The following is a 24,974-nucleotide window of genomic DNA, read 5'->3' on the forward strand; positions in this document are numbered from 1 at the left end:
GAGCCACGGTTCCCTACTATCCCAAAGTCACCATGACACATATTATATTATCTTAATTGTGTTTTATCGGCTGTTGTACTTACCTTGAAGCATGTTGCATGACAGCAAATGTTCATGTCTTTCAGAATCATTTTGGCATCAATGCCAAGTGGTTTGCGACAGTAAGTACACATATCCTTTTCCATTACAGTTCTGGTAAAGGAATAAAAGTAAACATAAACATACGGAGAGATAACTAATAACTTATTTTGTGCTCTAGGCAGAAGAGTCTGTAAATAAATGTGCATGTCATAGCAATAAACTTGAATTTATAAAATATTGACTATTGTAACATGCACTATAAACAAAATGTATATTATTAAACCAACTACATACTGTGTTTATAACATTTCCATATAGAAAAATTATTATTCAGTATTAATATGTTTAAATGAAATAAGAATTACAATGAAAAAGTCCCTTTCACATGTTTAATATAAGCGAATACTGACACTGCCAATCTACGCTGAACAAAAAAATAAGCACAACACTTTTGTTTTTGCTCCCATTTTTCATGAGCTAAACTCTAAGGGGTACTTTGCATGTTGCGACATCACTACTGCGATCTCGTCGGGGTCAAATCAAAAGTGATGCACATCCGGTGCCGGAAACGATGTCACAACGTGTAAAGCCTAGAAACACCGATAAACGATCACAAAAGCGTCGAAAATCGGTGATCTGTGTAGTGTCGGTCATTTCCATAATTTCGCTGCAGCGACAGGTACGATGTTGTTCCTCGTTCCTGCGGCAGCACACATCACTGTGTATGAAGCCGCAGGAGCGAGGAACTTCTCCTTACCTGCGTCCTGCCTGCAATGAGGAAGGAAGGAGGTGGGTGGGATGTTTATGTCCTGCTCATCTCCTCCCCTCCGCTTCTATTGGCCGCTTGCCGTGTGACGTCGCTGTGACGCCGCACGACCCGCCCCCTTAGGAAGGAGGCGGGTCGCCGGCCAGAGCGACGTCGCAGGGCAGGTAAGTGCGTGTGAAGCTGCCGTAGCGATAATGTTCGCAACTGCAGCTATCACAAGATATCGCATCTGCGACGGGGGCGGGGACTATCGCGCTCGGCATCGCTACAATCGGCTAGTGATGTCGCAGCGTGCAAAGTACCCCTAAGATCTAAGACTTTTTTGTGCACACAAAAGGTCCCTTTCTCTCAAATATTGTTCACAAATTTCTCTAAACCTGTGTAAGTGAGCACTACTCCATTGCTGAGATAATCCATCCACCTCACAGCTCTGGTATATGAAGATGCTGATTAGACAGCATGCTTTTTGCACAGGTGTGTATTAGACTGGCCACAATAAAAGGCCACTCTAAAATGTGCACTTTTATCACATTCAACAACAGATCTCACAAGTTTTGAGGAAGTGTGCACTAGGCATACTGACTGTAGTAATGTTCAACAGAGCTGTTGTCTGTGAGTTGAATGTTCCTTTCTCTACTATAAGCCATCTTCAAATGAATTTCAGGCAATTTAGCAGTACATCCAACTGGCCTTACAATTGCAGATGACGTATAACCACACCAACCCAGGAACATCAACATCTGGTATCTTCACCTCGAAGATCATTTGAGACCAGCCATCCAAACAGCTGCTGCAAGAATTAGTTTGCATAGCCAATGAATTTCGGCACAAACTGTGAGAAACCTGTCAGGGAAGCTTATCTGCGGCTCGTGGTCCACATCGGGGTCTCCACCAGTCTGCAGTACGTCGTTGTAACCAACTTGAGTGGGAAAATACTCACATTCAATGGCTTCTGTCATGTTGGAGGGGTGTTTTCTTCACGGATGAATCCCAGTTTTCACTGTACAGGGCAGATGTCAGACTGTATGGTGTCATGTGAGTGATTAGTTTTGCTGATCTCATCGTTGTGAATCAGGTCCCTCATGATGGCAGTGGGGTTATGGTATAGGCAGGAATTTGTTATGGACAATGAACACAGGTGCATTTTATTGATGCCGTTTTGAATGCACAGAGATACCATGATCGTGATAAGGCCCATTGTTGTGCCATTCATTCACAACCATCCCCTCATGTTGCAGCATGGTAATGCACCACCTGATGTGTCAAGAAACTGTATAGAATTCCTGAAGGCTGAAAACATCTCAATTCTTGCATGGCCAGCATACTCACTGGATATGTGACCCACTGAGGATGTCTGAGGTGCTTTGGATCGATGCATACGACAGCGTATTCAAGTTGCTGCCATGGTTGCTCAGTGGTTAGCACTGCAGTCTTGCAGCGCTGGGGTCCTCGATTCAAATCCCACCAAAGACAATATTTGCAAGAAGTTTGTGTGTTCTTCCCTTGTTTGTGCAGATATCCTTCAGGTTTTCTGGTTTCCTCTCACACTCCAAAGACATACTGAACTGATAGAGATTTTAGATTGTGAGCCCCAATGCAGACAGTGATGATCACATCTGTAAAGCACTGTGGAATTAATAGCGCTATATAAATGGGTAAAATAAATAAATATCCAGCATCTTTGCACAATCATTGAAGAGGAGTGGACCAACATTTCAAAGGCCAGAATCAACAACTTGATCAACTTTATGTGAAGGAGATGTGTTGCACTGAGTGAGGCAAATAGTTGTCAGACCAGATACTAACTGGTTTTCTGACCAACTACTGCACATCTAAGCCCCATTTCACAAGTCAGTGAAAAACACAGATGTTCTTCACTGATGTGTATGTGTCGCCCTGGAGACCGGGGTACCCAGCACCGGACCGGGGGTCTATTTCTTGAGGGGATGTCACGGGTGGCTCGACCCGGGCTGTGGTCTCAGGCGATGCACAGTGCAATGGGGGGTATTTACAGGGGATAAATAAAAGTTTATAAGAGTTTTTCGTGACGCCACCCGGAATAAATGTGGCTATTTATGGCCACCGCTGCCAGTAGCTGGCCGGGGATGATGATGTGGGGCAGCTGAGGTGGAAAGCCCTTTCCGGGTAGGGCTGTGGGTCCCAGGCAGGTGAGGTAAAAGTCAATGGTGGTTATAGATAATGGTATTGTGAGGAGACTTTAGGGGCGCAGACACTTACTTGATCAGCAATAGGTTTTTTCAGCTTCGATGGTCCCAATCCTGGATAGGTGGCTACTGCCCAAATGAGAGACTGAGGCACAGGCGACGTTTAACTGGTTTACTTCAACAAAAAACTGCATAACAACAAGTCCCGTCACCGGAGTCTGTATAAGGAGGACTAAGTTACTCTGCCCTGCCAGGTCCTTGGCCTCCTTCTTTGCGCTGTCTGTGTGTGGCCCTGCTGCTGTTTGTGTACTGGCTGCCGGCCCAAACTGTCCCTCCTGGGTCCTAATTCAACAGGCAACTCGAGTCCTTTTCTCCTGCTTACCCCCTCTGGGAGTACCGCTGAACTCACTGGATGTTGCTGTGTCTGACCCTGGTGAAGCTTGAATCGCCTTCACTTCTCCTGGTTGCTGTATTGTGTGAAACTAATGCAGCCACGGATCCGGTGTCCGTATTTGCGCCTTTTCAGGGGTAGAGATTAATGGCTACCCGGTTCCTAAAATGTTCCTCTTCTCTGTCTCCTCTTCCTCAGACCAATGGCTTGGGCCTGGAAATTGTCAGTCTCTCCTAAGTACCTCAGAGCAATTTCTCTGTGACTGCTCCTTTGAGCATCCCGGCTCCAACAGAAAAAACTAAACTGTCAATTTTACCTCAGATCAGAATATATCTAGGGGAGTCTCTTGAGCTCCCCCTTCTGACCAGAGGTGGTAGTGCGGTGTCTGCTCTAGTGCTTGTGTTGAGTAACTAATGATGGTTTATTGTGGATAATACCCCTAGGGGTGCCACATGTACAACATGCATATGTCCCTCCGTGTTCCGTGATTCATGGCACACGTGGGTTGTTCATGTGCGATAAGTGATCCGTTATCCGTGATTGCACATGGACGTATGCTCACCTGTCCTGTTCCTGCTCGCCATGGGGCTGAAGTCTCCAGCTCTGTAGTGTCCACCCACCGCTCTCTGCAGCTACTTCCGGGTAGGCTCTGACTGCATTCATGAATATGCATGAGCCGGCCAGGAAGCTGCAGAGAGCACAGGCTTCACAGAGCGTCGCTGTAAAGGTGAGTTGAAAATATTTATTATTTTAAATGTCCGTGCTTTTCTGGTACGTGTTTCATGGATCACACCACTGTGTTGTCCGTGGGACATCAGTGATGCCAGAAAAAAACGGACTTGTCTCCATGCGGCAATCACGGACATGCGTGTACACTGCACGGAGACACGGTCAGTGAAAAAATCACTGATGTGTGAGCAGACCCATTGATTATAATGGGTCTGCGTATGTCAGTGATTCTGGTACGTAGAAAAAAAAAGCACAAACGTACCAGAATCACTGACGTCTGAAACGGGCCTAAGAGTGGCCTTTTAATGTGGCCGGCCTAAGGCATAATCATGCTGTCTAATCGGCCTTTTGATATGCCACAAAGTGAGGTAGATGGGTTATTTCCACAAAGGAGAAGTGCTCACTAACACAGTTGTAGACATCTGTAGACACAGATATCTGTGAACAATATTTGAGAGAAAAAGACCTTTTGTGTACATAGAGAAAGTCTTAGATCTTTGAGTTCAGTTCATGAAAAATGGGAGCAAAAACAAGTGTTGCGTTTATAGTTTTGTTCAGTGTATGTATGATGAGAGGCTTATCAATCATCTGGGATAACTGGCAAAATTACCTTAACTTATGCTCATATTACAGGGAGATATGTAAAGGCAGCTGTAAGTGTATACAATGCTGATGAACATAGAGGGAACTTGCCAAAGTCCGTATGCTGCTGATACTTACCGATCAGATGTAGAGTAAACGGTTTTAATTGAATTGGATACAATGTTCTGCCCATATGTATTTGAGGAGGATTTCCGGCTAAAAGAAATTATTAATTTTTTATTATATGTTCAATGCATTTTATGATTCTAGTAAATTAGGCTGTAAAAAAGTTACAGTAAAACTCATACTATAACTACAGACAAGTAGTTCAGAAAGGAGAAGGGACCCTACAGGTTTTTTTTCATATGACCTGTACAAAATGTATCCAACTATTAGACGATAGAGCCCAGCAGTCAGGAGGATGAGCTCAGTCGGTCTTAAAGCAGTTACAATGGCACCACTGATATACACCTAATATCTCAGCAGTAACTCTCGCTGCTTTGTATAATACAGCTTAAAGGGGGTGGGGGTCTGATTAGGGGCTATGTTATGTATAAGTTATGTATATCTTCTGTACTTGATGGGACTCTTTAAATTAATGACTCCACTGGGTTAATTGAAATGTTAGTGAATACTTCTGCTCACCTGGTCATATATGAAAATCTTTGTCAATAGGTGGCAATATCAGGCTTTATCCTTTGATACTGGACTATGTTAAGGCAAACCTTCCATCTAGGCTTATTTGACAGGTCTCTTGATTGGCAAGTTACAACGTCTTAGGAGGAGTCACAGCAGAAGTCACTCCCAGCTGAGGCCACTCCCAGCAGACACTCAGAGAGTAATTTATATAAGGCATAGGAGTTGTTACATTTTTTTAAAGTATTTTTTATAATTTCTGGTTTAAATGAAAATGTTCTAAAGTTTCTATCTAGCTGATTATCGTAGTTTTATTACTTTAGACACATCAAAACTTATGACCATTTCCTTTTAATTAAAATAATAAGATAGCCATGGCTTTCGATTGATCTATAGAAAACTGTATAAGGTAATTGGTAAGCATTATGTGAATGTGTGTCACTTAAGTGGGATAATTAATGATTATGTCACTAATGTATTTTATTATTTAATAATGTATTAAGAAAATAGGCATACTATAAAAGTCATATTTCAGTACCTTACATCTCCATAAGATGAATTCGGAAGAGATGAATAACTAAAAGACAAATCCCATGTGTTAATTTTGAAAAATACTGTAAAATAGAGCAATAAGTGTATAATAAAGGAAGAAAAGACATATTTTAATTATTCTAATTAAATACCGAAAATAAACTGTGAATATTATTAATATATTGGTTGATTAGGCCATCAGGAGTTTAGCCTGCTGAATTCTAACAATGTATAATATACTCACTGTTAGGCCTCTTCTCCACTAGCGTTTTTTTTCTCCTAATTCCATCGCATTGAGAAACGGATTGCAATCTTGCAAATGGTTTCTAATGATGCTGTCTCCATTTCCCTGTTTTTCTCAGACGATACACGGGCTCTCCTTGAAATCGCAGCATGCTGCGATTTGATGCGATTCTCAGCTCTCTCACCCCCATGCAAGTCAGAATCCGGGTGGCATGTGCATGTCACACGGATCCTGACACTTGCATACCGCGTCAGACTGGCTACCGGAGGAATCTCCTGTAAAACCAGTCCTGGCCGCGGTTACATGCACTGAACCCCGGAGCTGTCCCCTGAGCTCCAGAGTGCAGCCTGAACAGCGAGCGCCGAGTGATGGATTCCCCGGTGATTGCTGGTCAGGTCAGCATAGCTGCAAACAGATCAGGCAGACGCTGGAACTCAGGTTACAGCTCTGGAGCTGAGTGCAGGTAACAGTGGCCAGGACTGGTTTTACAGGAGATTTCTCCCGTAGCCAACCCTACACTGCTTACCTAAAAACTCACATAGCACTCGCATGACGCTCACATGTCATACGGATGCTATGTGAGGAAAAAAACACACACTGTACGCATATCATATGCAGATCACACGCAGGATACTCGACTCACATTTTGAGCCGAGTATCGCTGTGATTTATAAAACGCTAGTGGAGAAGAGGCCTTAGTGTTCTTTTCCACTTGAAATTAAATAATCATTGCAATACCCGTCCCGAAAACATGGACGAGTGTCATGCATATTGTCTTGCGTATGTCATGTGAGTGTGTGTTTTTTTCTTCACCTAGTATCCATATGTCATGCGAGTGCCATGCAAGTGCTGTGCAAGTGCTTGTGAATGTGTAGGTTTTTCTCACCTAGCATCCGTATGACATGTGTATGCCATCCGTATGACATGCGTATGCCATCCGTATGACATCCATATGCCATGTGTATGTAATGCCGTGTGATATTTTTCTGTCACCCATAGACAAGTCTGGTGCAATCTATGCAGCCATACTCAGCATGCTGCGATTTCAACGACAGCACAATTCGCGATGAGAAATAAAAGGCAAGAGGACACTGCCTCATTGATTGACACTGGTGTGAGTGCAATCCGTTGTTTTATTGGATCATATGAGCACATGAAAATTGGAACTGGAAAAGAACCCTTAGGGCGTATTCAGACAACCATGTAAATCTGACTGAGATTGGACCGAAATGCTTGGACTGGCCACGTGTCTGTTGACCAGAGTATGACAGCAGCATAGAAATATATGAAGCAGTCATGCTTGAGTCAATCAATGTTCAATCATCTGCTTATATACAGTTTTCATACTTTGGATCATGTCCCAACCGCTTCTCTTCTATTCCGCTTATCTCAATGGTCTCAATGTAGAGAAACAAAGGAGATAACGTGATCTCGAGTATACAAATCGCATATGACTAGTCACGTGTTAACTTGCTTGTGTGTGATAACACACTATTAAGATTCCAGTATGTTATACTATAATTTTAAGTTATAAGGAAGATAAAAGATATGTAAAGAGAATGTCTCTTTTAGCTATTACATTACCTTGTCTCATGAGTGACAGTCACATTTGAACGAGAATTTGGTCCATCAGTAGTGTCTTTGTAAGATGTAGTAGTGCGGCGAGATGGTATATCATAGGTTTCATCAGTGACTTTGTAGGATGAAGAAGTGGTTGACCGTCTGCTAGGGACATCTTGGTAATTTGTAGTGTTTGAACGTCTATAAGGTACATCACTGGTACCTTCCATAATATTGTAGGTGGTGGTTGTGCTGGAACGTGTGTTTGGTGCATTATTGCTTTCATCCTTAACATTGTAGGTGGTTGTAGTTGAACGTCTGGTTGGCAGATCATTGGTTTCTTCTTTAACATTGTAGGTGGTAGTTGTGGTTGAACGTCTGCTTGGCAGATCATTGCTTTCTTTAGTAACATTGTAGGTGGTAGTTGTGGTTGAACTTCGATTTGTAAGATTGGTATTAGCAGGCATAGTTGGACTAATTAAAGAAAAGAAAATAAGAGTTTGAATACACTTATAAAACACCCCAGGTTACTGACTTAATTTTGTGATCATCCATTCTTTATAATGACAATTCAGAATGATCATTCACCAATTGCAGTTTTGGTGCAAAGCAAATTCAAAGCAATGCTAGGAAGTGATCATTTAAATTCTTTCAACGGGCAAATGTTGCACTTTGAAGTAAAATTCCAGTACTGGGTAAAAATGAGAACTTTTATTACATTACTGTATGTCTGCAATCATTAGACTACATGATGATCATTATTCCAGAGAGGCATGTAGCAGCACTGTAATAAATGACATACCATAATACTCTCATGAACATATTCAAGGAGTAAATTTGGGCATGAGATAAGTCAGTCCACCCGACTAATTTAAGCGGGTTCAGTTGATCTATTTTTTATCGGGGTCTCTTGAGTGTCCCTTATGCCAGGCATCAGAAAGATTAGGCATGTTTAATTTCTACATTATCTACCCACAAAGTTGGTTCTAGCTTGCAGAACTCTGGGGGTAGAACTGCTCCCAATTAGAATAACCGGGCTCTGAAGTTCACCATTTTAATAGAGGAAGGCCATGCATCTGAGCCACCAATCTATTCAGTATCCATTATCTATGGACTGTCAACAATAGTAGAGAATATAGACAATGAAGAGACTGGTGGCGCATATCTGAGACCATCACGTTATACAAACAGGTAAAGAACCCTGTTTTCATGATCATGTTTTTTACGACAAGGTCTACAGCGATAAGCAAGTCAGCGCCTATCATGTACAGATATATCGCTTCAAAAGCTTATGTGCTATGCCACATTATAGTTCTAGAAAAGTGCAACCACAAACGTGCATGAATTGTTTGTTGTATCTCTAAATGCTTTTGAATTTATATAGAGGCATGTGGAGAATTTTTCAATTGGACTCTATGAAAAAGCACAGACACAGAGGCAATTAAAGCAGTCCATGTAGGTGCAGACCTGTGCAGTCTAAATGCACAAGGCTCTCCTGTGAACATAGCCATTCATGTTATTACTTTGCGTTTATTTTTCAAGTATCCCAAATCTGTATAAATTACAAATTTCTAAAAACAGATTAGAGACATTTTTAATAATAATGTATGCACATTAAATATTTACAGTGGCATGCAAGTTTGGACACTCCTGGTCAAAATTACTGTTTTTATAAACAGTTTAGAAAGTTGAAGATGAGATGATCTCTAAAAGGCATAAAGGTAAAGATGACACATTCCCTTTATATTTTAGGCAAAAAAATAGATATATTTCATCTTTTACATTTACATTTTAAAAATTGCAAAAAAGAAAGTTGACCAATGTAAAAGTTTGGGCACTCTTGGAGATTTGTGTGCTCAGATAACTTTGATCAAGGTTTCAGACCTTAATTAGCATGTTATGGTTATGGCTTGTTCACCATCATTGTTAGGAAAGGCCAGGTGATGAAAATTTCAGAGCTTTATAAAAACCCAGCCTCCTCTAGCCTTGTGCCTAAAAGCAGCAGTTATGGGTACTTCAAGCAGCTGCCTAGCACTCTGAATGTGACAATGGTGGAGGCTTACAAAGCAGAAGAAGGCTATAAGAAGATAGTAAAGTTCAAAATGTATTTAAAAAATGGAAATGAACAGGAAAAGTAAAGGTCAAGATTGAGTGTGGAAGATGAAGCTAAATTTTAGTAAAAGCGGCTCACAAGATTGCTAGAGAGGCAAATCAGAATCTTCGCTTGACTACAAAAGACCTTTAGGAAGATTTACCAGACTCTGGAGTTGTGGTACATTGTTCTACTGGTCACAAACACCTCCATAAATATGACCTTCATGGAATCAAAAGAAAACCTCTCCTGCATCCTCACCATAAACATCTGCATCAAAAGTATGCAAGCCTGATGTATTTTGAAAACAAGTTCTATGGACCAATGAGGTTAAAATAGATCTCTTCGTGCACAATGATCAAAGGTATGTGTAGAGTAAAAACGGCACAGAATTTTAGGAAAAGAACATATCGCCAACCATTAAGCATGGGGGTAGATCAATCAGGCTTTGGTATTGTGTTGCAGCCAATGATACCGGGGAACATTTCACAGGTGGAGAGAAGAATGGAGTAAATTAGATTTCAACAAACTCTTTATGCAAGCATAACACCATATGTAAAAAAAAGCTGAAAAGAAGATGTCTTCTAAAAATGGATAATGATCCTAAATACATGTCAAAATCCACAATAGACTACCTCAAAAGGTGTAAGTTGAAGGTTTTACAATGGCCCTCACAATCCCCTGATCTGAACATCATTGAAAATCTGTGGCTAGACCTCAAAAGAGCAGTGCATGCAAGGTGAGCCAAGAAACTCAGAACTGGAAGACTTTTCCAAGGAAGAATAGATGAATATCTCTCAAGCAAGAATTGAAAGACTCTTGGGGCTGGCTACAAATAGCATTTACAAGCTTTGATACTTTCCAAAGGGGGTGTTACTAGGTACTAAACATACAGGGTATTAAAAATTTTGCATTAGCCCATTGTCCTTTTCTTGTTAATTTTAAAATGTAAAAGTTGAAAAGAAAAAAAATATACAGTACAGACCAAACGTTTGGACACACCTCATTCAAAGAGTTTTCTTTATTTTCATGACTCTGAAAACTATAGATTCACATTGAAGACATCAAAACTATGAATTAACACATGTAGCATTAAATACTTAACAAAAAAAGTGTGAAACAACTGAAAATATGTCTTATATTCTAGGTTCTTCAAAGTAGCCATCTTTTGCTTTGATTACTGCTTTGCACACTCTTGGCATTCTCTTGATGAGCTTCAAGAGGTAATCATCAGAAATGATCTTACAATAGTCTTGAAGGAGTTCCTAGAGACTCTTAGCACTTGTTAGCCCTTTTGCCTTCACTCTGCGGTCCAGCTCACCCCAAACCATCTCGATTGGGTTCAGGTCTGGTGACTGTGGAGGCCAGGTCATAAGGCGTAGCACCCCATCACTCTCCTTCTTAGTCAAATAGCCCTTACACAGCCTGAAGGTGTGTTTGGGGTCATTGTCCTGTTGAAAAATAAATGATGGTCCAACTAAACCCAAACCGGATGGAATAGCGTGCCACTGCAAGATGCTGTGGTAGCCATGCTGGTTCAGTGTGCCTTCAATTTTGAATAAATCCCCAACAGTGTAACCAGCAAAGCACCCCCACACCATCACACCTCCTCCTCCATGCTTCACGGTGGGAACCAGGCATGTAGAGTCTATCCGTTCACCTATTCCTCGTCGCACAAAGACATGGTGGTTGGATCCAAAGATCTCAAATTTGGACTCATCAGACCAAAGCACAGATTTCCACTGGTCTAATGTCCATTCCTTGTGTTCTTTAGCCCAAACAAGTCTCTTCTGCTTGTTGCATGTCCTTAGCAGTGGTTTCCTTGCAGCTATTTTACCATGAAGGCCTGCTGCACAAAGTCTCCTCTTAACAGTTGTTCTAGAGATGTGTCTGCTGCTAGAACTCTGTGTGGCATTGACCTGGTCTCTAATCTGAGCTGCTGTTAACCTGCGATTTCTGAGGCTGCTGACTCGGATAAACTTATCCTCCGCAGCAGAGGTGACTCTTAGGGGTACTTTGCACACTACGATATCGCAGGTGCGATGTCGGTGGGGTCAAATCAAAAGTGACGCACATCCGGTGTCGCTGTCAATATCGTAGTGTGTAAATCTTTTATGATAAGATTAACGAGCGCAAAAGCGTCGTAATCGTATCATCGGTGTAGTGTCCGACATTTCTATAATGTAGCTGCAGCGATGGTACGATGTTGTTCCTCGTTCCCCTGCGGCAGCACACATCGCTGTGTGAGAAGCCGCAGGAGCGAGGAACATCTCCTACCTGCGTCCCCACGGCTCACGCCGGCTATGGAGAAGGACGGAGGTGGTCGGGATGTTTACGTCCCGCTCATCTCTGCCCCTCCGTTTCTATTGGCCGCCTGCCGTGTGACGTTGCTGTGACGCCGCACGACCTGCCCCCTTAGTAAGGAGGCGGTTCGCCGGCCAGAACGACGTCGCAGGGCAGGTGAGTGCATGGAAGCTGATAATGTTCGCTACGGCAGCAATCACAAGATATCGCTGCTGCGACGGAGGGGACTATCACGATCGGCATCGCAAGCATCGGCTTGCGATGTCGTAGTGTGCAAAGTACCCCTAAAGCCCGCTACACACGCTTCAATATATCTCACAATCCGTCGTTGGGGTCAAGTTGTAAGTGACGCACATCCGGCATCGTTTGTGAGGTATCTGCGTGTGACAGCTACATGCGATCAGGATTGAACGCAAAACTGTTGATCGCAAACACATCGTATCATTCTCTAGAATTGAGCGTTTTGTTGCACGAACCTAGTCAATTGTAACGTGTGACATCCCTCATCCACCGGTGGCCGCGGGTAACCTCAGTGACAGCAGCTGATCGCACGGCTGTGTTCATTTGCTGCATGGAGGTGACCGGAGCGGCTGTGTCTGCTGTGGCTCCGGTCACCTCCATGCAGCTGCGGTGGAAGCGACGCTGGATCATCCTGGATTACGCCGGACAAGGAGGGCTTTTTGGGGCAGATTAAAGTGGTGAACCAGGGTATATGTGTGTGTTTTTATTTCTAATAAAGGATTTTTTCGGGTGTGTGTTTATTTACTGTAACTTACAGATTAATCAAGGAGGGTGTCTCATAGACGCCTGACATGATTAATCTAGGACTTATTGGCAGCTATGGGCTGCCAATAACTCCTTATTACCCCGATTTGCCAACGCACCAGGGTAAATCGGGAAGAGCCGGGTACAGTCCCAGAACTGTCGCATATTATGTATGCGGCAATTCTGGGCGGCTGTTGGCTGATATTGTTAGGGTGGGGGGCTCCCCATAACGTGGAGCTCCCCATCCTGAGAATACCAGCCTTCAGCCGTATGGCTTTATCTGGCTGGTTTTAAAAATGGGGGGAACCGCACGCCGTTTTTTTTAATTATTTAATTATTTATTTCACTACACAGTATAGACACGCCCACCGGCTGCTGTGATTGGGTGCAGTGTGACACCTGTCACTCAGAGTGGGGGCGTGTCTCACTGTAACCAATCATAGGCGCTGGTGGGCGGGGAAAGCAGGGAATACGAAATTGTTTAATGGGCGGCCGGCTTTTTCAAAACAGTAAAAGCCGCCGGAGCAGTGAGAATGCCGTGCAGCGCCGGGGATCGGGGATTGGTGAGTATATGAGAGAGGGCTGCTAACTTCAGTTACTCAGGAGATTAGCGGTCACCGGTGAGTCTTCACTGGTGACCGCTAATCAGGGCGCGACACAGACAGAGCCGCAGCATGACAATGAAGTCGGGTGAAGTTCACCCGAGTTCATTCTGATCGTGCGGCTATTTCTGTGTCTGCTGTCATCAGCCATTCAGCTCTGCTACACGGCTGTCTGTGTCTGCTGTTAGCGGCCATGTAGCAGAGCTGAATGGCAGATGACATAGTAAAAACGCATCCCACATTACACACGCTTGGCAAGTCAATAAATAAAAAAAAAAAAAGGTGCTCAATGCATACGTCACAGAACACATGATCTAAAGGATCGCACACAAAATTGACCAATTTAACATAGACTACTAACGCTCGTGTGACAGCAAATGAACGACCAACGTGAAATCTCATAGATCCCGTATGCAACCTGGGCGTGTCACATCGCAAATGCGATTGTACAACTAATTGCAACGTGTAAAGTGGGCTTTAGTCTTCCTTTCCTGAGGCGGTCCTCATGTGAGCCAGTTTCTTTGTAGCATTTGATGGTTTTTGCCACTGCACTTGGGGACACTTTCAAAGTTTTCCCAATTTTTCAGACTGACTGACCTTCAGTTCTTAAAGTAATGATGGCCACTAATTTTTCTTTACTTAGCTGCTTTTTTCTTGCCATAATACAAATTCTAACAGTCTATTCAGTAGGACTATCAGCTGTGTATCCACCAGACTTCTGCACAACACAACTGATGGTCCCAACCCCATTTATAAGGCAAGGTATCCCACTTATTAAACCTGACAGGGAACACCTGTGTTCAGTGAAAACTATTTCCGGTGACTACCTCTTGAAGCTCATCAAGAGAATGCCAAGAGTGTGCAAAGCAGTAATCAAAGCAAAAGGTGGCTACTTTAAAGAACCTAGAATATCAGTTGCTTCACACTTTTTTAAGTATTTCATTCCACATGTGTTAATTCATAGTTTTGATTTCTTCAATGTGAATCTACAATTTTCAGAGTCATGAAAATAAAGAAAACTCCTTGAATGAGAAGGTGTTTCCAAACTTTTGGCCTGTACTGATATATATATATATATATATATATATATATATATATGTATATATTTGTGCGTAAAATACAAAGGAAATGTGTCATCTTTAACTTTACGCCTTTTCAAGATCATTTAATCTTCAATTTGTTTAACTGTTCACAATAGCAGTAATTTTGACCAAGGGTGCTTAAACTTGCCAGTGTATGTAACCAGCGGAGGTTCTTTACTTAGTAGAGATCCTATTATAGCGTTTCTAGGGAGAATTTGGCAGAAAAAAAATTGTATTCATTAAAAGGGAAATCCAGTCAAAACAAGAAGTTATATATTCACAGAGTAACTGATAGCTTCTAGATCAGTGTTTCTCAACTCCAGTCATAAAGACCCACCAACAGATCATGCTTTCAGGTTTTCCTCAATCAGGTTTTCAGGATTTCCTTAATGTTGCACAGGTGATGGAATTATTCCCTGTCTAACATTCAGGAAAACCTGAAAACATGATCTGTTGGTTGGTCTTGAGGACTGGAGTTGAGAAACACTGTTTTAGATCAATGGGGTCCGTCCATGAAACCCCTACTGACCACCAGTAACTCTTTGTGCTTCCTGTTTGAATGTAGTAGCTGTTATGTATGTGCACTGACTCTTCTTTCTGAGTTTATGAATGTAATGTTAGTGTGTATATGCGACCACTGATTTATTCGAACAGGAAACACAATTAACTCCTCTGGCGGCAGTCTCAGCTGACGAGCCCCCATTCATCTAGCAGCTATCACCTAAACTGTGAATAGTTTTTAAACGATATACTGTATATTCAATATTGTATTTTATTACTATGATAGTTATATTAGATTGCTGTGTAACAAAAAAATGTTTACTTATGTGCATCACTACTACAGAATTTAATTTCTGTTGTTTTGCCCATGTGACAATGACTATCCTTCTCCTACATACCTACTATTAATTGGCTTACAGCGTGACAAAGCATCCTGAATGTGAATGGCAGTAATTGTCCACATTTAGACTCTAAATTTAGCAAGCATCATTTTCGTGGAGCTGAAATTAGTCACAAGTGTTCATCCCTCGTGTGTTTTCTGATGCCTGTTAATTATTCCCATGTATTTCAGGGACACATTTGCCACTATACTATACATAGTAGTTAAATCTTAAATAATACGATGCTCCAATTTTTATAACATATTGTAGAAGAAGATTAAAGTTCAGATTAAAGCTTCCATGTATCACTGTCAGTGAATGTGTTCCATATTGTCCATTGTTTCTTTCATAAACTAAGCTGTTTCTGATATGAAGAAATCATATTCCTGATATAAAGTTTCTAAAGAAAGAAGCAATCCCATCAGGTGGATAGCCATGGTGTCTTTTCAGTACAAATATGTATACATAGAGTGAACATGTCAGAAGGGTACATATACGATAACACAACCTATACCAAAACGGATGAGCATTGTAAGTAACCGAAAATCACTGTGTAGTCTTCAACGCTGCAAATGGCTGGGGGAACCCCAGGGAAAATCAGTGAAGGACCAGCCGAATTTCAGCAGTGGCACCCCAACTATTAGCAAGTGATGGTGATATGGCATCCCTTCCTGCAGTAGGGTAACACCTTTATTTTTTATTTTACTCTTTTTTCAATTTCCATGACATATAATGGAAAATGAAATTGACCACATGATGGAGGATTAGAAATCCCACCACTATGTCATCAAAGGGAACACAACCGCTAGTTTTATGTAAATTGGGTTTATATTATCACCAGTGTCCAATAATGAGTCACTTTGCCATAGTTCACCAGACACGACAGTGTAGCCGGTAATTATATACGGTTGGATGCCATAGCACAATGTTATTGTATAGTCTTTCATTACAACTCCATTTACAAATACTATTCTTACCCTTTATTTATATTTCCACCTATGGAAATGAGGTCATCCAGATCTTGACTTCTTAAATAAAAACACAGAATTAAAAACTCATAAATATATCCCACGTTAAGGGAGAATGTTTTATAGCCAAATGAGGCAAAATCTGATGTAAAATCAACAGCAGCAAATCTTTTGGTACAAAGTTGATGGTCAAAAAAAAAAAATTACATTCTCCATAGCAATCACATGATGCTCCATTGCTATGTTTGCCTGGTCCTCTGCAAGTGTCTGAATCTTGGCTTTCCTGCTATTACATGTTGACATAACATGTGACTTCTGCAGCCTGTGATTGACTGCAGCTGTCAAGATGTCATTGCTGGAAGCAAGAATACAGAGACTGGTGGAGAACAGGGAAGTGTAGCCATGGAAAATCTATGGGAAGAAATCAATCCTGAAAATTCAAATAATTTCCATTTTATTTTGATTCATCATTAACAGCAAAAATTACAACATTTTTGAGTAAATTTCGTGTTTTTTGTCACTTTTTTGAAAAATAAAGATTATCATTATAATACTTATATTGAAAGTAACCTAATTGTATTGCAATAAAAAATATGTGAAATGTAGCATAATCGATAAATTCTGTTAGTGCTTTACATATAATGCTAAATATTTAAAAAATTATTACAGTATTTCATTCAGAGCATTCTAATATTAGGGTATGTTCACATGCGGCATTTTTTTTTTTGTTGCCACAAAGTTGCAGCATTTTGTCCCCAAAAAAACGCACCAAAAACTCTTTAAAAACACAATGCGTTTTTAACGTGTTTTTACCGCGTTTTATTCAATGCATTTTTTTTAAGTCAAATCTATTGACTGGAAGGGCTCAAAAACGATGGAAAAAGACAAAAAGAAGTGACATGCTGCATCTTGAAAAATGCAGCCAAGATGCACCCAACAAAAGAAGCCCAGTGTGGGCAGTAAAATAGAAATCTCATAGACTTTGCTGGGAGAAGAAATTACATGCATTTTGGTGCATCTTTGTGACCTCAAAAATGCACCAAAAATGCAGCAAAAGATGCCCTGTGTGTAGATTATATTGTAGTAATGTTATGTGAGAGCCAAAGAGAACAAGTCTTTTTTTTAGTATGTTGGAGAGATACTGTATTCTACAAGTTGGTTAAGCGTAGGGAACATTCTTACATAATGTTACTTGGTGAATGCCTACGGCTTCAGTGCATTCCATCTGGTGGCTCCGGCGATATTACAATAATGTCATCAAATCCAATATTCATGGACCTTTAGCAACTGATCAACGGACTTTGCAATCAGGTTTCATATGTACTACTAAGGCCACTGATTGGCTATAGCAGTCATGTGAATGATGTACACATGTAGTAAAGGCTACCTTGAAGGGATTGTCTACTACTAGGACAACCCCTTTTCGTTCCACGTTTCCCCCAATTAAAATAAAAAAATGCTCATAACCACCAACTATACTGGCGCTGTTCCAGTGATGTTGGAGATCCCGTTCCCGGGGTCCATGTGAGATTGTCATGTCACCAATCACCGCTGGCAAGGAGTAATCAACAAGAAGTGAACAGCAGCCTCAGCGCTCATTTCTTGTTGATTAACTCATATGTCCAAAGGTGTGGAGAGAGAAGGTGACAGTGAAAGGGAGCAGGGCTCACGGAACATCACAACCTCACGTAAGCCCCAGGAATGCTAGCGGCGAAACCACTGGAGCAGTGTTGGCATGGGATGTGAGTGTAAGCTTTTATTATATTCATTTTGGGAACTGGCTTGTGCAATGTTGGTTTTATCTTAATCCTCTTAGGTGAGGTAACATTCTGTGACGAGTTATTAGGTGCGTTAATTGTCAAGTTAAACTTAGCTACATCTGCATGCCACATAATCTCTGCAGTACCAGAATAACTGTCAGAATGACATGTGTGCTGCAGTGACAAGGTTTCAGTGGGTAAGTAATGGTTGTTTCTTTTTTAGAACATAGAGAAAGATGATAGAGGATACAAAGAAAGACAGAGAGATAAAGAAATTGGAAAGAAAGGGGTTATACATTTTTATTTAGCTCTCATCTATTACTAATATGCAGGTGTTTACACTAATGTATTTTAAAAAAATTCCTTCCTCCCTACAGACCTAAGTGCCATTGCATGAATTATATTATTAGCTGACCATCAGGCTAGCTCTCTTACCCTTTTTTCACTGAAGTAGTAGTATTCTTAATATCGATGAGGTTATCAAGATTTCCAGTTCTTAAAAAAAAGGAGAAGAAACATATCAGATTTAGAACAATTACACAGTAATGGCTGAAAGTGTTGGCATGCTTGGAGTGGAAAGTGGAGGCATCACAGGTGCAGGAGAAGCAGATCACACACACACCTTCATGGAATGGAGGGGAGGTGACTGCTAGATGATAAAACTGCACACAAGTGGCTTGCATAGAGCGCTGTTCACATGCAGATGACACAGTCACAAACCCGCAGCCTATTAGGTAACGCCCTTCTATTAGATCAGGCGGGCTGCCAAGCCGTACTCCACTGTATATCATGCACGGACAGACACTCTACAATGCAAGGCCCAACAGAAAGGGGCCTGGCTGTATCCTGTACAAACAAAAAAATATGAGGTTTTTGTTGGTATTTATGGCCATAAAACGTAAGCCTACACCCTCGTCAAGGGACCTCATGTCTGTAGGTCCCTACACTAAATATAAAAAAAGCAACAATAAGAGGATAATGTCCTCCAAAAATCAAGTATTACTCACAGCAAGTTGGGCTGCAGTGTGTACATCGCCCTGGCCAAAAACTGATGCTCTAGCAGGATACAGCTAAACCCCCACTAAGTGGAGGCATCACAGGTGCAGGAGAAGCAGATCACACACACACCTTCATGGAATGGAGGGGAGGTGACTGCTAGATGATAAAACTGCACACAAGTGGCTTGCATAGAGCGCTGTTCACATGCAGATGACACAGTCACAAACCCGCAGCCTATTAGGTAACGCCCTTCTATTAGATCAGGCGGGCTGCCAAGCCGTACTCCACTGTATATCATGCACGGACAGACACTCTACAATGCAAGGCCCAACAGAAAGGGGCCTGGCTGTATCCTGTACAAACAAAAAAATATGAGGTTTTTGTTGGTATTTATGGCCATAAAACGTAAGCCTACACCCTCGTCAAGGGACCTCATGTCTGTAGGTCCCTACACTAAATATAAATGCTTGAAATTGTTCCAAAAAATTAAGTATTATTGTAATTACATCTTTTATTATACAGTAGGGAATAAAGTGCTTTCTGGAAAAACTGCATCTTGATCTCATTTGTCCATAAGATGCTTTCCCAAAAGGATTTTAGTTTACTCACGTACAGTTTGGCAAACTGCAGTCTAGCTTTTTTTATGTCTTCATGTCAGCAGTGGGGTCCTCCTGGGTCTCATTCAAATGTCAACAGATAGTTCCAGCTGACACTGATGCACCCTGAGCCTGCAGGACAGCTTGACTTTCTACGAAACTTGATTGGGGTTGCTTATCCACAATCGAGACTATCTTGCATTGCAACCTTTCATCAATAATTCTCTGCCTTCCATATCCAGGGAGATTAGCCAGAGTGCCATGGGTTGAAAACTTCTTGATTATGTTGCACACCATGGAAAAAGGAACATCAAGATCACTAGAGATAGATTTGTAACCTTGAGATTGGTGATATTTTTCAACAATTTTTGTTCTCAAGTCCTGAGACTGTTTTCCATGTGTGATACACACAGATATACAATGCAAAGGTTGAGTCAACACCTCACCTTTTTATGTGATTTCAGGTGGGATTTTCAAATTGCCACAGGTAAGTTTCAACAAAGTAATTTACCCACAATTTTGGAAAAGTGGCAACAATTCTGTCTGGCCAGTTTTGGGGGATTTTGTGTTAAATTATGTCCAATTTGCCTTTTTTTCTTTGTTTTTTTTTCTGTTGTTGCAATACAAACAAAGGAAATAAAAATGTGTACAACAAAATTAAATCATTTTCTGGGAGAAATACTTCATTTTCTGGAACAATTTTAAGAGTGACAACACTTTCGGCCATTTCTGTATATGTAAACTAATTTAGTAATATCACATAAAATACATTTACAATACATAGCACATGTTTTAACATCAGGAGATGAGTGTAGTAACTCTACACTCATCTCCTGATGTTAAAACATGTGCTATGCTTCTCTCTGTTCTTTTCTTTCTCTATGTTCAACATGTGCTATGAATCTCTCTGCAGGATTTCACCCCAAATATATCCACATGTGTATGTAGCTCTTTCAAAGACAAATCCAGGAGTATCTTTACATGGCCAGTCTCTGCATTTGGTACTGAGAAATCAGCATGATGCTGTAGATAAGAAGCCTCTGTCACTCCAACTCTATTCACCATCCGCCGTAGCCTCCTCAGCTTTACTGCGAGCCGCCATATTCTGTAACTTCAAGCAAAGCAGCTGTCTGTCAAGCAGGAGAAGGTGACGCTGGGCGAGTAATAGATCTGGAGTGACAAAGGCTTCAGATCTGCAATAACTCTTCAGTCTCATTGCAATTTAATTTCAAATACTGTTTTCTCAGTAAAGGAGGAATGGACTGGTCCAGAATATATGAGTATATAGTTATTTCAAAGACAAGTCCAGCAATAATTAATATCCAGATATCCAAAAGTCAAAAAAGGGGGGCATTACAAAAGACCTCCCCACAAAGCACACTCTGAACAATTGAGGAAAAACAGGAAAAAAGGTTTTCTCCCATTACTCTTAATTGCTGCACTTTATAATAATCTGTTGCCCTATATACTATTGATTTATTTATTGTAACATCTGTTTGACTTTTATACGATATATTCATCTATGTGTATATTTTAGCATATGTAAGTGTCTTTTATGTGGTTGGACTAGGATGGTACCCATGTTTTGTACTTTTATATGGTTGCGCCATAAGTTACATAGTTACATAGTTACATAGTTACTTAGGTTGAAAAAAGACCTAGGTCCATCTAGTTCAACCTTCCTTGTACAATTGATTTTTACACGTGTCCATAGATTGTTCTGCCAGGTTCCCTCCTTGTGCCAGTTTACCATTAAGCTATTCACTTTTTCACTTTAGGCTGGAGTCACACTTGTGAGAGACTCGCGCTAGTCTCGCATCGCATCACCCGGCACGGCCTGATGCTCTCTGGACAGGAGCTTCTCAGCTGCATAGAAATACATACTGCCATCCTGCTCCTGTCTGGAGAGTGTGCGACCATGCCGGGTGATGCGATGCAAGACTAGCACGAGACTCTCACAAGTGTGATTCTGGCCTTACTCTGTTTTTTTCCTGTTTTTCCTCAAGTCCAGCAATAAATAGTTTGGGAGGTGAAATCCTGTTGACAGATTCCCTATAATGTACAGTGGCATGTAAAAGTGTGGGCACCCCTGGTCAAAATGTCTATTTTTGTGAACAGTTAAGCAAATTGAAAATAAAATTATCCCTAAAAGGCATAAAGTTAAAGATAACACATTTCCTTTGTATTTTAAGCAACAATGTATATATATTTTCATCTTTTACCTTTTAAAATTAACAAAAAAGGAAAATGGGCCAATGCAAATATTTGGGCACCCTGCATAGTTAGTACCTAGTAGCACCCCTTTGGCAAGTATCACAGCTTGTAAATGCTTTTTATAGCCAGCTAGAGTCTTTCAATTCTTGTTTCAGGGATTTTCATCCATTCTTCTTTGTCAAAGTCTTCCAGCTCTTTGAGATTCCTGGGTCGTCTTGCATGCACTGCTCTTCTGGGGTCTAGCCACAGATTTTCAATGGTTTTCAGATCAGGAGACTGTGAGGGCCATTGTAAAACCTTTAGCTTGCACCTTTTGAGGTAGTCTATTGTGGATTTTGATGTGTGTTTAGGATCATTATCCATTTGTAGAAGCCATCCTCTTTTCAACTGCAGCTTTTTTACATGTGGTGTTATGTTTGCATTAAGAATTTGTTGAAATGTCTTTGAATCCATTCTTCCCTCTACCAGTGATATAATCCACATGTCATTGGCTACAACACAACCCTAAAACATGATTGATCTACGTACATGCTTAATAGTTGGCGACATATTATTTTACTGAAATTCTGTGCCCTTTTTTCTCCACACATACCTTTGATCATTATGGCCTCAGAGTTCTATTTTAATCTCATTGGTCTACAGGACTTGTTACCAAAAAGCAACAGGTTTATTTAGATGTTCTTTTGCATACTTTTAATGCTTTTCTTCTGATGACTCTTCCATAAACGCCATATTTGTGCAAGTGTCTCTGAACAATAAAACAATGTACCACAACTTCAGAGTCTGCTAAATCTTCATGAAGGTCTTTTGAAGTCACCTGGTAGTTCTGATTTGCCTTCCTAGCAATTTTACCCGCAGCTCTCACAGACATTTTGCTTGGTCTTCCAAACCTTATCCTGACCTCCACTGTCCCTGTTAACTGCCATCTCCTAATTATTTTTCAAACTGAGGAAAGAGCAACTTGAAAACACTTTGCTATCTTCTTACATCTTTTTCCTGCTTTGTGGGCCTCCACCATTTTCATTTTCAGAGTGCTAGGCAGCTGTTTAGAAAAACCCATGGCTGCTGTTTTATGGCACAAGGTTAGAGGAGAATGTGTTTTTTAAAGCTGTGAAGTTTGCATCATCTGGTCTTTCCTAACAATCATAATTGTTAAGTGTAATTAATAATAATTGTTCATAATAATGAATAAGCCATAAACCTTACAGGCTAATTAAGGTCTGAAATCTTGATGAAAGTTATCTCAGCACACAAATGTCCAAGGGTGCCAAAACATTTGCATCAGCCCTTTTTCCTTTTTGTAATTTTTAAAATATAAGTGTATTTTCGTCTTTTACCTTTTTTGTTTTCTAAAATGCAAAGGAAATGTGTCATCTTTAACTTTATGCCTTTTGGGATTATTTCATCTTCAACTTGCTTATCTGTTCACACTAACAGTAATTTTGACCAAGGGTGCCCAAACGTTTACATGCCACTGTAGATTTACTTTGCTGATATGACACTTTGGGTATGTGCACAGTGAGTGTTTTTTTACATGGATTTTGAAGTGGATATGCTATGGGCGGCACGGTGGCTCAGTGGTTAGCACTGCAGTCTTGCAGCGCTGGGGTCCTGGGTTCAAATCCCACCAAGGACACTATCTGCAAAGAGTTTGTATGCTCTCCCCGTGTTTGCGTGTGTTTCCTCTGGGGTCTCCGGTTTCCTCCCACACTCCAAAGACATACAGATAGGGACTCTAGATTGTGAGCCCCAATGGGGACAGCATTGCCAATGTATGTAAAGGGCTGTGGAATTAATGGCGCTATATAAATGAATAAAATTATTAATTATTATTATTAAATCCGTACTAAAGAGTACATCAAAAGTATATAAAGTGGGGTTTTAATGTGGATTTTAATGCAAATTTGCTTAAAAAAATCATCTAAAAAAGACCAATATCAGTAGGAAATTTGAGCAGATCCTGCCCACGGCCAGTGAGTACTGATTTTCCCACATTTTTAGAAATCTATTAAGCAGTGAATAACATGGTAGTGTTTTATTTATAGGCAAAATTGCCTGAAAATGCTTACAAAACTAAAAAACACCAGGCATTTATATAGCCTTCCCATTGACTTACCATATATTCTAAGATATAGTGCAGATTCAGAGTATAAAATAACTGAAGACTGATCCACTTTCTTCTTTAAAATGTTTGTCATGTTTTGAAACGTGAAGTAAATAAAAAAAACAATCAAGTGCCTAATCCTATGAAGACCAATGTGGTTTTTCGATAGAAATTAATAAGAAGAGTCTTACAAGTATTTTCAAGTTTTCAGTACTGGAAAGGGGAAGTGGGGGTTAATGCCATGCTGTCACAAAGAAGGAGGAAAAAAAATTTTCATTTAATAATGAAAATGTTTTATTCCATAGTCAACGCGTTTCAGGGCTCAAATCCCCTTCTTCAGGACCAAAAAAGAAAATTATGTATTGTTGATTTTTCTTTTCTGGTCCTCAAGAAGGGGATATGAGCCCTGAAATGCGTTGACCTATGGAATAAAACATTTTTATTATCAAATCAACAATTTTTTTACTTACTTGGCGACAGCACAGCATTAACCCCCGCTTCTCCTCTCCAGCACTGAAGATTCCTACACCTGGTGCTGCGGCAGCCGCCATTGTCTTTTATGCTTTCTTGGTGGTTGTGACCCTCACAACCTTATAAGATAAGTGTATACTGTTACACACTGCATTTTTAATATCTGGTAAGACCCTGTTTGTGCTCTTTGTCCTTAGTTTTTAAGCTCTTTGTCCTCAGTTTTTAAGTATTTTAAAGTGATTTTTCAGAGTAGACTTGCTCCAAACCTGCCTTAAAAATATGTGAACATACAGTTAGAGGTCTACTGGAAAATAAAAGCAGTAACTGGAGCTATTCATATTGGCAAATATGTGGCATTTCCTTTGTATCACTAATGATACCTCTCCCCCTATATATAATCCTAATCCTTGTTTTAATTGCCTGAAAAATAAAACCTAAGAAAAAACACTTA

General features: G+C 40.7%; 1 protein-coding gene across 3 annotated transcripts in view; it reads right to left on the minus strand.

Annotated features, from left to right (window-relative positions):
• SCEL (sciellin) overlaps positions 1-24,974 on the minus strand; it is a 148,535-nt gene that overhangs the window by 10,969 nt on the left and 112,592 nt on the right. For 2 of the 3 annotated variants that reach the window (XM_075336773.1, XM_075336771.1), the window contains 6 exons: positions 18,575-18,634; positions 16,389-16,439; positions 7,710-8,159; positions 5,889-5,927; positions 4,853-4,930; positions 84-192 (listed from right to left, as the gene is read on the minus strand). In XM_075336773.1, coding sequence (XP_075192888.1) covers positions 84-192; positions 4,853-4,930; positions 5,889-5,927; positions 7,710-8,159; positions 16,389-16,439; positions 18,575-18,634 — 787 coding nt within the window. The remainder of the gene's footprint in view (positions 1-83; positions 193-4,852; positions 4,931-5,888; positions 5,928-7,709; positions 8,160-16,388; positions 16,440-18,574; positions 18,635-24,974) is intronic. The other variant, XM_075336772.1, reaches the window with a different exon arrangement.

This window comes from Anomaloglossus baeobatrachus, chromosome 2 (assembly GCF_048569485.1).
Source record: "Anomaloglossus baeobatrachus isolate aAnoBae1 chromosome 2, aAnoBae1.hap1, whole genome shotgun sequence".
In the NCBI taxonomy this organism is placed as follows: domain Eukaryota; kingdom Metazoa; phylum Chordata; class Amphibia; order Anura; family Aromobatidae; genus Anomaloglossus; species Anomaloglossus baeobatrachus.